This window comes from Rissa tridactyla, chromosome 1, assembly GCF_028500815.1.
Source record: "Rissa tridactyla isolate bRisTri1 chromosome 1, bRisTri1.patW.cur.20221130, whole genome shotgun sequence".
Classification (NCBI taxonomy): domain Eukaryota; kingdom Metazoa; phylum Chordata; class Aves; order Charadriiformes; family Laridae; genus Rissa; species Rissa tridactyla.
The window spans coordinates 64,781,336-64,794,945 of NC_071466.1; the positions used below are offsets into that span (position 1 = coordinate 64,781,336).

Here is a 13,610-nt window from a genome sequence, read left to right on the forward strand (position 1 = left end):
CTGCCTTGAAAATCTCTCTGGTTTCTGTCTGTAGCACTTGGATAAGAAAGGGTTATAGCGAAAGTTCATATTAAATAAATAACAAACCTCTTGCTCATTCTACTGTCACTAATTGCATGCAATGATATTAATGACCCAGTAATTGCTATACGAGTAGCACTGAAGTGGAAAACATCATTTTGAGGCAGAGTTCATCTCTAGGTGGTAGGGCTTCACCAGTGACTGAGTTAATGCCTAGTGACAGTTTAGAATATAACACTATAGATGAGAAAATGTGCCAGTCTCATGGTTATAACAGTTTAGATGGACATGACGTTATTTGCTTTGACCACACAGAGTCCAGAAGTAAACCCAATAAAGTGGCACAGTCAGAGTTTGCCCTATAGATGAACCTCATTCCTTTCAGGGGAGATGCTCTGTACTATAACAATCTAGAGCAATTTTCCACATGTTTGCTTCAATAAAAGAATACCTTCATCTCCTGCTCTTACATCAAGCACAACAAAAGTGTGCTTTATTGCGAAACACAAAAAGCTATTTACATCATCTAACTATCCTTCAGCAACATAGAGTTTGGCACCTTAGTACTGAGATCAATTATGATACTATTGGATGACGGTGCACTTGGCAAAGACGATCAGAAGTTAAACACTGTTTTGATTGCAGTATTCTTAAGTTTGTGTTTGGAACTTTAAAACACCCATGGAGTAAAACTTAATGAGGGAACATTGCTGTAATAAAGCAATCCGGATTTCCAAGGTGCTACAGGACCTCTAGTTCAAATACTTGCTCTAAGAAATTAAGGGGTTTAGCTGCTTTGGAAATTATCACATAGGCACATCTTGATCCATTTTAAGAAACTCTGATGGGACGGGTATGTTAATCCTCCAGTGCCTGGAATTGTGAAAAGTCCTAACTAGACAAGAGAACCAATACTTTTAATAATGACGTTCTTACAGTTTTTACTATTTCACTACTGTTTTAATAGTATAACATTATTAAGTTGTTAGGGTTTTTTTTATTATTATTTTGCAACACAAATTATTAAATTAATGTCTTGATTCTGCTACTAAATCTGCTGTGGCAGCCTCTGGACAGCAGGTGGAATCAAGTTTCAGCACAGGCTGGGGCCAAACACCTGGAAAGCAGCTTTGCAGAAACGGCACTGTGGGTCCTGGTGGTTAACAAGTTGACCATGAGCCAGCACAGCAAACGTGCCCTTGCAGCAAAGGTGGCCAACAGCCTCCTGGGCTGCATTTGGCAGAGCACTGCCAGCAGGCAGAGGGAGGTGATCCTTCCCCTCTGCTCTGCTCTGGTGAGGCCACAGCTGGGGTTCTGGGTGCAGTCGTGGGCTCCCTAGTGCAAGACACACATGGACTTACAGGAGCAAATCCAGTAAATACCCATGGAGATGATGAAGGAACTGGAGCACCTGTGTAAAAGTAGTGGCCGAGGACCTGGGAAGAGAAGGTTTAGGGGGATCTTGTCCATGTGTATAAACACCTGGGGGAGGTGGGGTAAAGAAGAAAGAGCTGGATTCTTCTCAGTGGTGCCTAGTGACAGGACTAGAAGCAATGGACACAAACTGGAATACAGAGTTTCTGTTTAAACCTCAGAAAACCTTTTTGAATTTGAGGGTGACTGAGCACTGGATCAGGCTGTCCAGGCAGGCTGTGGGGTCTCCATTCTTGCAGATATTCAAAGCCCAGCTGGACACAGTCCTGGGCAACTGGCTGCAGCTGAGCTTAATCGAGCAGGGGCTTGAGCAGGGGACTAGACCATCTCCAGAAGTGCCGCCCAAACTCAACCATTCCGTGTTCTGCAATCAACTGCACCGTTGTGGTCTAATGCATTTACGTGCTAAGGTGAAATACTTGAAAAACAAATCCGTCTCAGTTTCCCTGGCGGGATTTGGATTCAGACTCCTGTTTCTCTCACAGCAGCTCAGTGAGCACATAAGGGTAAGTCTGCTGCTGGGGTTTAGTTATTTTTGCTGTCTTCATCTACTGAACAGAAAACAGATAAATCATGCTAACAAAGATCCGAACATGCTTCTTAAAACCAGCCTTATCAGCTTAGTACGGACTCTTCTCCAAGAACTGCTAAGACTACCTTAAGCCTAATCCTGCTTTTACTCACAGAAATATTTGCATGATTTCCTTGCGACTGAAAAAAGGCAACTGGAAGACTGCCCATTAGGGCTTAGTTTTATAGCCTGATTTATCAGAAATAAATCCTGAAATATTCTTCCTCCAAAGTTTCCAGGATTGACTGAAGTCAGGAAAGAAAGTCCAAACTGACATTTAACCCTGTTTTTCAACCATTTCAACCCTGTGTTTTAGCTAATGCACTTCTCAGACAAATGTACATTTCCCTCCAATCCAACTATGTAAACACTTTAATGAGGCAAACAATTTCAAGTATTTAAAATCAATTTCATTAAAGTCTTCATAAACGCTTATGCAGTTCCTGGACTTTTATTTTGGGACTTAAAATACTGTAATACGTAACCAGATATAATACAAGCAACTGCATGAAATAAAGACTGATCATCCCACTTGATGAGATAAATGCTAATCACCAAACTTAGGTACAAAATGCAAGTTAAACGTCTTTCAGTATGCTAGCGCGCTTCTAAGTTTCAGTTTAGACAGATGCTTTCCTCATAGCGTGGCATGTCTCCCCAATACACACCCCCTTGATTTAAACAGTTACTCATAGCCTGCATATAAAGTATAAAATACACACTCAACCCAACCCTCTTCTTCATGTAGTCCTAATAAGGATGTATACGTAAATCTAAGAACACATAAAACTTGTAAAAGATCCGTGTTTCAGCTGTTTTTTGCAAAGCTCTTCAAGTGTCCCTTATTGTTGATATTTATACTACAAAGACTTCTAAGTGAGACTATTGTGTCTTTCTTTGTGAATGTACTGTCTTTCCAGTATTTATAAATTGTTTATGAGGAACTAAAAAAAAATGGGAAATACAAACGTTCACTAAAAATATTAAACAGCTTCCTATGAAATTTTAAAACCTGTTTAATTCATGAGTATTTCCTGAATAATTCTTTCTTCCAGTCTGAATAATCATTCTTCATTTTCATCTGATTTCATATCTATTTGCAATACTTGGGGGGTGTGGGGGAGGATAAATGTATTTTTTCACAAGATGCCATCAATTAACAAACTGAGCATTCCTATCTTTCATTTCCTTCCCTTAGGAATAGAGAAATGATAACAGATTTCCTGCTGAATTATCTCTGTCTACTTTAAAGGAGATAAACGGTCGGTATTGCCTAGGTAATGGCACCGAATATGAACAAAGTCCATCAATCTAAAATAGCCTTATTCTCTTACAAGACCTGTGTGGTCTGGGACAAAACCCCAAAGGACCATGACTCCATTAATCCTGTAGGTCTTACAGTCAGTCAGAAATCTGAAGCTGCACAGCCACTGATTTTTTTCTCCAATAATATTATTTGTATGAGCTGTATTTATATTTAATTCAACAAGAGCTAAGTGGTATTGCCGAGATATCCCTTAAAAGACTCTCAGCAAAGTCAAAGACTGACCTCTGGATATCATTTTACACTAAGAAGAAATCATTTATCTAATTTTCCGAGGAGAAAGGAAAGAAAAAAAAAAGTGATCTTTGTACAACTGGAATCGTGGTGGCGGCTATTATCACATACGCTTTCATTAGCATCACCACCACCAAAAAATAAATAACAATACATTCCTGCACCACAGTGTCTTTAACAAAAAGCATGGAAAACGTCTTTGTTGCAAAAGAAATGGAATTGAAATTCTGATGTTTTGGCTAGTTCGGAATTAACGCCTAAACAAAGGAAAACCTACTGTTTCCTTCGGGTGGCTCTCGCTGGGTGTTTGGGAGGTTGTAGGGGGCTGCGGACTGAAACCTGCCTCAGAGAAGTGTCAGAATGCCCAGCCAGACAGATTAGCCAGAGCTTAAACTGTTTGGTCAGAGTACGAAAATAACATTTTAATGTAAATCTATTTGGCCACGCAAAGAGATTTATTCTTCCCAGCTGGGCCGTATTTCAGGGCACAATCTATATTGTCCTTTAATATGTTCTTCCTCAGACAGTTATTGCCCTTTAATTGTAACAGAATGACAAAGTGAAAACATAAAAAGCCTTGTGATTTTTTCAAACCCAGCTAATGCTAAAGTTTCAGAATGACTGTTTGGATTTTAAAAGCCACAGTACTATTAAAGCAGTTATCCAAAATGTAGTGCTACTAGCCAGTATAAACCTTTAAATCAGTCAGGGATCAAATATATATGTATGTTTTTTAATATAAGCCAGAGGCCAATTATGTAAGTGGGTCACTTGAAAAAAGTTGACAAAAAAAACATGTAAGGAAAGCTGCATATTCCATTTTGCCAATGTCAAAGCCAATGAGCGTCATTAGCTCGGCAAGCCTGGTTAATGAGGTTGCAGGCAGAGCAAGCATTTTAGAGGAAACCTTCCTAGGACCATTCTGTAGCCCCTTCCCAAGCCTCAAGCCACTCTTTTACAAATTTCAAACAGGTGAAGGCTTCATTGCAGGTGACTTATTTTCTAATGCTGATGATGGCAGCCCATAATCTTCATTTTGCTTATGCAAAAGAAGAGATGAAGTGAGCAGAGTATGTGCTTGCTTGGCCAAACTACCTCAGGAGCGTGACGGTGGCTGGAAGACAAGAGGCACTGCTCCCTTCCCCCCGGCGTGGCTGCCCGCAGGCTTCCCCAGGGCGCTCCCTCGGTGCGAACCCAGGGTACCACAGTGCTCTCCATGCCCTCTGACTAAAGGCCAAGTTTGTTGGGAAGGGTTCAGGACAACTCCTGTTCAGCAAAAGTAAACAACTTTGACGTATTAGATATGCTTGTACTACACCAACACATCTCCCTCCCGTACAAGAAATGCTGCATTTGAGAGCTACTGAAGCAGTTACACCATGACCCAAGTACTTGCAATCAGTCCCCTACTATTGAGAAGATGCTCATTGCTTGTTCGGAGCAATCCACAGCAGCAGAAAATTATACTTCATTCCCTAACCATGCAAAGACATAAAAAGACTCTTTCATGCAAACATCAGAGTTACAAATCTGCACACCCTTCTTCTGCTTAACTTTGCCCTTCACACAGGTATTTATGTTGTTGGGCATGATGTGTCTTCCTTCATGCATATGATTAAGGATTTCCTTAGACACTTATGATATGTTAGCTAAATGGTCGCATATTTTAGGATAATCTAACATTAATACTTCTGAGATCTCAAGTACATTTGACCTTCTCCAGTTCTGCTTAAAAGAAATCGGGTAGCTGTAGGAAAACGAATCTATTATTTTCCCAGGAACAAAAAATTGATGATAGCAAGGAAGAGAAAAGCAAGGACACTCCCTTACATCATTTATTCACTTTCCAATACCACTCAGTATCACCTTTCCAAGTACTGCTGTTCACAGAATTAACTCTTTGGATCCCAATATTGATACTGAGGAATATCTTGCCAAGAAATGGATTCAATTATTTTTGGATTAAAGTACCATTAAATGTGAAAAGAGGTATCAGAAACTCAACTACATTTTTATTTTTTAAAAAAATTGTGAATTGTGGAATAAGGAAAGTTTCATCTTTTATATGCTTACACCTAGGGAAGTAGTAAGTAGAAAAGATCTCCTTCTGCTATAGCCATCATGAATACATCTGGATGATATAAAAATTATGGCTTGAAAAATTCCTGTACAATCACATTTCCCTAAAGGTACAGAGGGTTCAGGAAGCTGCTTCATCCTGTCTTATAACTCCACATCCCAAAATTACTAACCCCCTAATCTGAATAGAGATTTTACTGTTTAATACAGCTCCACAAACCACATCCTATTGCCTTAGAAAAACAAACCGTGTTTTCAAATAATGGCAAGACGATAAAGGTACATGACAACGCACAAAACATTTAAAGGGATGACAACAGCCAGCCAGCATAAACAGCGTGAGATTAGGCTGCAGACGCAGCCATAGCGAGCACTGCAAAGATGCTGGGCTCAGAAAACTCTTGTCTCAGGTTTGTTTCATGCCCCTTAGTCAAGGGAATACAAGATCTTAAAATAATTCAAAATCAAAAGCTGGCACATAAAACGCATCACTGCCTTCACTTCATAGGACTCCCATTCCCCCCCCCAAAAAAACAAACCAAAACAAAACAACAAATCAAAACAAAACTCCAAACTCCCAAATAAACAGGGAGGGAGGAAGGAAGGGAGGAAGGAAGGGAGGGAGGGAGGGAGAGAGAGAGAAAGAGAGAGAAAGAGAGAGAGAGGGGAAAGGAAGGAAGAAAGGAAGGAAGGAAGAACAGAAAGGAAGAGAAGGAAGGAAGGAAGGAAGGAAGGAAGGAAGGAAGGAAGGAAGGAAGGAAGGAAGGGAGGGAGGGAGGGAGGGAGAAAGAGAGAAAGAGAGAAAGAGAGAAAGAGAGAAAGAAAGAGAGAAAGAGAGAAAGAAAGAGAGAAAGGAACAGAGAAAGAGAAAGGAAGAGAGAAAGAAAGAGAAAGAGAGAAAGAGAGAAAGAAAGAGAGAAAGAAAGAGAGAAAGGAAGAGAGAAAGAGAAAGAAAGAAAGAGAGAAAGAGAGAAAGAAAGAGAAAGAGAGAAAGAAAGAGAAAGAGAGAAAGAAAGAGAGAAAGAGAGAAAGAGAGAGAGAAAGAGAGAAAGAAAGAGAGAAAGAAAAGGAAGGAAGGAAGGAAGGAAGGAAGGAAGGAAGGAAGGAAGGAAGGAAGGAAGGAAGGAAGGAAGGAAGGAAGGAAGGAAGGAAGGAAGGAAGGAAGGAAGGAAGGAAGGAAGGAAGGAAGGAAGGAGGGAGGGAGCAGTATTGGAGTCAGTGGGAGACCCAGTGCGTTCCCCTTTCAGGCCTGAGCACACCAGTCAAATTACAGGTCAGGGAACAGGGATGTATGCAAACTATTTATGGCCTGATTTGCGTACATGATTAAGACGTATTATATTACTTATAAAAATGACAGTAAACATTTTGACTACCAGAACTTATATCTGACAAGGCTGTGTCAGGTCATGAGCTTTTGAGCACAAACTGTTAAAATCCTATCTAGCTCCAGTATCTCTGTAAAATGGTGTCCTAGCTGAGCCCTGGCCTAGTTTTCTACCCCCTCTTAGTGTTTCTGAGACCGACATCACTGAGTTCATTGTTTTCTCCCTGAATGATAGAAAAGCGAGAGTTTTAGCTTCAGGATGACTGGGTTTTCAGGGTGGTTTTTGGTTTCTTTTTGTCTGATCTATTAAAATGTATGGGTACCCCTGCTGCAGCTCGGTTAGTATGCTAGCAATATAGTGATAAATTAGCCATTTGTTTATGCCAGAATGAGCAGGGAAAGTAATATCCTAAGGCTCTCCAGTATTATTGCAAGGCCAGTGTGATTTTTTTGAGGCATTAGGCTGAAAGCTGAGCAAGTTCTTTCAACCAAACTGTACTGTAATCTTCCAGGAAATGCAACGTCTATTATGTCTTATTGCTATAATGAAATAATTATACAAACCTAATGAAAATGAGACATATTTAATAATTCTCTAGGTAAATCCATGACACAGATATGACAGAACTGACAGGGTATCAGAAAACTCCATTTGTGCCCATAATTTTCAGGTAATAATTGTAACAGTGCCATTTGTTCCACTACAGCTAGTCCGCTGTGGATGTTTTTAAAAGCAGCACTAAATACTGAACATATTTCATCATTAAAGCCAACTATTTGAGCATGGTCATTTTTATGCTGCACATTTTCACTGGAGTTACTGACAACTATCTCTCAACATCTGATCTTCCAGCTTTTACCCTGGTAAATCTCACTGGATTTCAGCAGGAAGTTGGTCAAAGTTAATGCTGTCTAAGTGGGATCAGGTTTTTATATACCCCCTGACTAAACAGAGAAAGCACCTAAATTAAGTGATCATTTTGTCAAACCTTAAAAACAAAAAAATGGTGTTTTATATCCCCACAACTGCTATTTACTAATTTCTACATTTAATATTTAATACAGTGAATTCTTTCTTAGTTTCTGTGACATACAACCTGGTTTGTACACAGTGTGTACCATTATGGATATAACTGGGAAGTGAGCATTAATTCATATTAAATGCATTTCCATTTTAAAAGTACTTGCTCAGAGCACTTGTAAAATTACAAATATTTTTAACTAAGAAATGACGACACATTCAGTGCCAGACGTTATATGAAATAGTTATCAGCCCTTCAGTTTTCAAGGAGGTGGCAGAAGTAAGAAACACCAGTATCTAACTTCATTGTGACTGCAGAAAAGCCAAAGCACAGAATTTGTCCATCTCCTACTAACTGGTGATCCTTGCTCAAGACATCAAAAGTCCCCATGGGGCTAAATGAGGTCCACAGGCCGTAGTACTACAATGACAAAACCTAAGCTAATGAAAATTGCTGTTGTACTGCTGAGGTCTCAGCTTATGTTAACTCCTGATTCACATCATTAACTTTACACATCATAAGTAATTTGAATCACTACACACAGCGGTTACCTCCAGACTTGCTTTCAGCCATAAGTCCCTTATCAGACTAAAACTCACACAAAGTTTATATTGTTGGACACAGGCCTGTGTCATGCACATTCTTTTTACAAGTCCAGGACCACAAAAAAGGAGGAAACTCAAGATCATGCTAGTCTAGGGTTTGCCCAAGAACCCTCCTAGCTAACGTATGGACAGAGTAGGTGTGTATTGCAGCTATGCATGCTCAACTAGAGCCCCACCAGTAACCCTTGTGGGGAAATTACACTGTCAAAGTTGGCACCAAAATGGCCAAAAGGTCACTGCAATAATCCCTGCACTACTTGGAGCAATGGCCAGCCATTTCACATAGGATGCCTCAGCTCAGAATGGCTGGGCCACCTTACTCTTACTCGTGGCATAAGGGCACCCACAGGCAAGGCCAATAGCGTGGCACATCACCAGAGCTGTGAGCAGGAAACACATCACGGTTTAGCTGCACACAACCTTTAATGTGAACACAGGACATGATATTGTGCACAAAAGGAGAAGCCCTTTACAGGCACAGAAGTACAATCTAATCTGGTTTACACAAACCAAGGAAAAAAGAGATAGAGGCACCAGAGCAGTCAGGAATAATGTTTAAAATGTGCTCGCAAGAGAATATTTTCAGGGAAAAAATACAAACCCATTCACATTTTTCTTCGTTTGCTTGTAATGTACAAGACAACATACAAAAGAATGAACAATCATATTTAAAAGAATGAAAAATTGATATTTTGAACTTACATATGACGTAATAATCTTTGTTCTTCTGAAATTCCAGGCCCCAGAGATTAGGACTGAACTCTTGAAACTTGATGGTAAACTTAACATCTTGATCTGGCTTGGCACAGTTGAGGAGAGGTGTATTGTCCTTTTTAATAGCACAGCTATCTGCTTGGTCTTTATCAACCATGTAGACCTTATAATATTCATACTGGCCAACAGTTTTAGAGTCCACCTTTGGGCATATAATATCCAGTTTGTCTCCTATCTGTGGATATAGTACCAACCCTTGTCCAGGAAGGAATCTAAAACAGAAACAATAAGGAGGGGAGAAAAAAAAAAAAAAAGGAGAGAAAAAAAAGGGAAAATGTGAGACACTTTGTAAAATCTCATCCAGAAAAGTAGCAATTGCAGTGGACAGAAAGGAACAAACACACAATTTCCAAAACCAAAATGACAGACTGAGCAAACCAGATCTTAATAGCTTGGGCCTGACTCAATTTAATATCAACAAAATGTTTACTTAGAACTTGGAAATTACAGATGGATTGAGTTTTATAGTCCTTATCCCAGTTTTGGGAACTCTAGTAGGTTTTACGTCTCTGGCAGGCACTGTTGTTTCTTCCACGTTTGGCCACTTACAACAGCTAGTACAACGTCTGATGGGCTACAATCCTGGTTTTTCCGCTTTCGTAACATTTCTACTATTCTTGCACATATTTTGCTAATTTTGGACATGGGAGAATGACAAGAATAATCTTTCAAACCCCTCTGAGCAGCTACATGGGAAAGGAAACAACTTAAAGAGTTAACAACACACTAGGATTCTGATCGATGTTACCAGTATAACACAAAGGAGCATGAGTCACTCACCAGGATCACGCTTACAGACCTGGGGTGGCAGACATCTACCTGACCCAAGGACCACGCATGCTTCTGATAAAACACTTTTCCAAGACGGTGTGACCGCTACACTACAACGATTTCTTCTCCTCATAAACTCCACCATGACTGTCATTACTTTAGCTCTTTTTTCCTTTCTTGTGCTACAAGTGAAGCACGGATGTGCTTTCTGCCTTAGCAGAGGTGAAGGCTTCGTGCACAAACTGGCTGTGAGCCAGCGCTTGGGGTTAGACTCGATATTGTATCTTTCCTACTTGTATTAACTAATAGGCAAACTTCACCATTTCTTCACCAAAGAAAAATATAAATAATTACTTATACTATTGATTCGTCCACAAAATGAGGAGCCTTGTTCTCACAAGGACAAAAGCCACAGCAGGTCTGTTTCTTGTTTTTCTCCATAAGATATGTTGGTCCCAATTAAGGCCAAGAAGTGTGTGGTTTAGAACGACAGCCAATGACATGACGTCCTCGAATGCACAGACCTAAAAGCCTGACTTTCCTTCCTCTTTCTCCTGCCTGCCAGCCTTTTCCAAATATCTTCCTTAATGGAGAATCGGCCTGAAAAAACGACTGAAACAATTGCCGCCTAACAAACACCGTTCTCCAAGTGCTAGCATTTAAATAGCACACATAGTAAATCCAGCTTATTTACAGGCAGCCTTCTTGGAAACTAAATTAGAGTATTAAGGCCCAAGTAGAACAAAGCTGTAGGCGTCGGTGACCTCCAGCCTCTGGCTTGGCTGAAGGAGCCCACCAGCACACAGCAGTATTGGGGCAGAACTTACTAGCTTAGAGAAAAGGATGACGCAACGCCCCAAATTTCAAATCCATCGTTTATAACCGCTTGCTCCCACACAATGCAAGTTTACGATCTGTGCTAATTGAACGGGATTATTTTCACTCACAAAGCCTGTGCAAGAATTTTATTTGTTGTGAAGCAGCACATAGCAGGACAAAGACATGTAATTACAGATTTAGGGAAAAAGAACAATGAAATGTTATGGCAAGAAAAGCGACTGTTGATGTATAAATCACTGCGCTCTTTTGTGTCATGCAGTGTAATTTCCAGACTGCAGAAACTAGGCTTGGCCATGGCTGTTCAAACTGAGAAGCACTGGAGACAGGGCGAAGCTGCGCCTCCTCCTCCAGTTTTCGGACATGCCAAAGGAATGCAGTGACTACCACCTCCCGAAAGCCGAAATGGTGAAATAAATGGAAAGGTGGAAATGCATTCTCTTCGGAGTGACCGGCCTGGTGAGGGAGGACGGAGGGAGAGGCCAGCTCTGCAAGGGCCACGAGGAAATGGTGGGAGGAAGACCCCAGCCAGCAAACGTTCCTGAGGGAGCAGCATGGATCCTGACTCAGGCTCTCCTCTGGGATCGACTCCGACCAGGCAAAGGCAAAGGGACAGAGTTTCTGAGCTAACCTCTGCCACCTGCGACTGACTTTACCACCTTGTCTGACCACAGCCCCATTTAACTTTGCTCCTGTGCAGCAGTGTTGTACCACAAAGATAAAAATTACTTGTATTCCCATCTGCATGCCAGGACAAAGGCTGGTCACACTGTGGGATCCCACCGCTGCAAATATTTCTTCTTGCTAGTGATCCTTCTTCATGTAACGGGAATGTGTAATATGAAACACATGAGATTTCAGATCTTTGTTTTTGAATTCATCAATTTATATTCCCATGCATAATAAATATGAAATTCATAAGGTTAGAAACGCGCACCTGTCTGTCATTATCAATAATATGACCTAAAAGCTGCCCTGAAAAACAAGAAACACTGATTATAATTTTAGATTTTGTGTGTGTACGTATATATGCGTGTGTGTAATGAAGCAGCGGCGGTATATGTTCTCCATGCAAACCCTGAGCGCAAACAGGATGGGCTGAGAGACGGCGTGCCAGGCAATCCTCGGAAACAGCGACCGGAGAGAAAGCACGCTTGTGTGCCTTGGTTAAGTAGCCAGGAATTGCCTCATAAAAGGTAGAGGACACAACCACCCCCAACAGACAGCTAAAACACATTTTACAAGAGCTTTAAAGCGACGCACTTGACGCACTCGTTAGACTTTATGGCAGGGGAATATTCTCACTATGGCTCTGAAGTCTGTACAGTTTGAGAACTAAACTCAGTAAATCTCCTTCCACTTGAGTTTCTGAACTTGTAGGATCTAACGCTGATGGGATTAGGAAAGAAAAAAGGCTGGAAATGAAAGGATTAATCTGAGAACTTGATTGTATGGAAATTTTTTCCACCGTTTGCAGTTTTGATCATGACCTTTGCGAGAAAGATGTTTTTCCAATTTGCTTTCCTTATTTTCTTTCAACAATAAAGAAAGTATGGACGAAGGGAATTCACCTCATGCATTTCAGGTCAACCACAAAATTTACAGTGGCCGATTAGTAGTAGGCATGATTATTATCCCTGCATTTGTGTAACATTTTTGCTACTGTATTTTCATAAGGACTTTAAATAAATCATTTGCTGTGTACTAAGCATTTTCTGAAGCTATTGATTAAATGTCAGGAGGATTAAGACTACTGTTTTATGATCCTATTTTTGAAAACATTACACCTGGGGAAAAAAAAAATAAAAATTACGATGTACATTCTGCCTTGGTAGAGGTTAACAAAAACTTCAGGATTAATCCTGAATCTTTATTTCTGCAAGTGCTGATGTAGCCTTAAGCATTCTGGAGGAGCACCAACACTTACAAAACATTTGCACGGTGGCATCTGTAAAAATGAAGTTAATGAACAGGCTTTAAAAAAATCTGATCAGAATGTGCCTTCAACTAATTAAAAAACCTCCCTTCCTCCCCCCCCAAACAAAAATATAATAAAGACGGAGCAAGAGGTTTTCAGAATCCTGTGGCTGATACGGAGGAGGCTGCGTTACTGCAATGGTTGCTTGGGACACTGACACGCTGTTTGAGGAGTCAGGATAGCGACAGCACTGGAACCATTGCTTTCCATAAAAAGCTAACTTCCTAATTTCCGCTTTTCAGCTCTAAATGTTCTTTACTGGGAAACCTACATATCAGTATAGGCCCCTGTACCCCAGCAGAAATTTAGGAGAAAAGCTTAACGAGTTCCACGACTCATTTCTGCCATCAGTCAGATATAATGAGACTAGAGCAACTGAAGAATCTTGCTTACAATTAATAATCCTCGTGGTGCTTACTGTGAGAAAGCACAGAAGAGTATATTAAGTACAGTAAAAGCCGTACGATGAAATTTGTGCACTTTTGGATACAGAGGGCATTTTTACTGTCAGCCCAAAATTGGTGTATTGTGGGCGACATTTGACATCTGTGCAAAGCCCAGGGACGTGAATCCCTCCCACACGTCCAACTAGTCATGCAGCTTATCAAATAACAGCAACACGCAGAGTTCCCA

General features: G+C 40.6%; 1 protein-coding gene across 1 annotated transcript in view; it reads right to left on the reverse strand.

The window, feature by feature from the left end:
• The window catches only part of EFNB2 (ephrin B2), a 46,317-nt gene that overhangs the window by 14,176 nt on the left and 18,531 nt on the right, over nucleotides 1-13,610 (reverse strand). Inside the window, exon 2 of the mRNA XM_054181189.1 lies at nucleotides 9,320-9,603. Coding sequence (XP_054037164.1) covers nucleotides 9,320-9,603 — 284 coding nt within the window. The remainder of the gene's footprint in view (nucleotides 1-9,319; nucleotides 9,604-13,610) is intronic.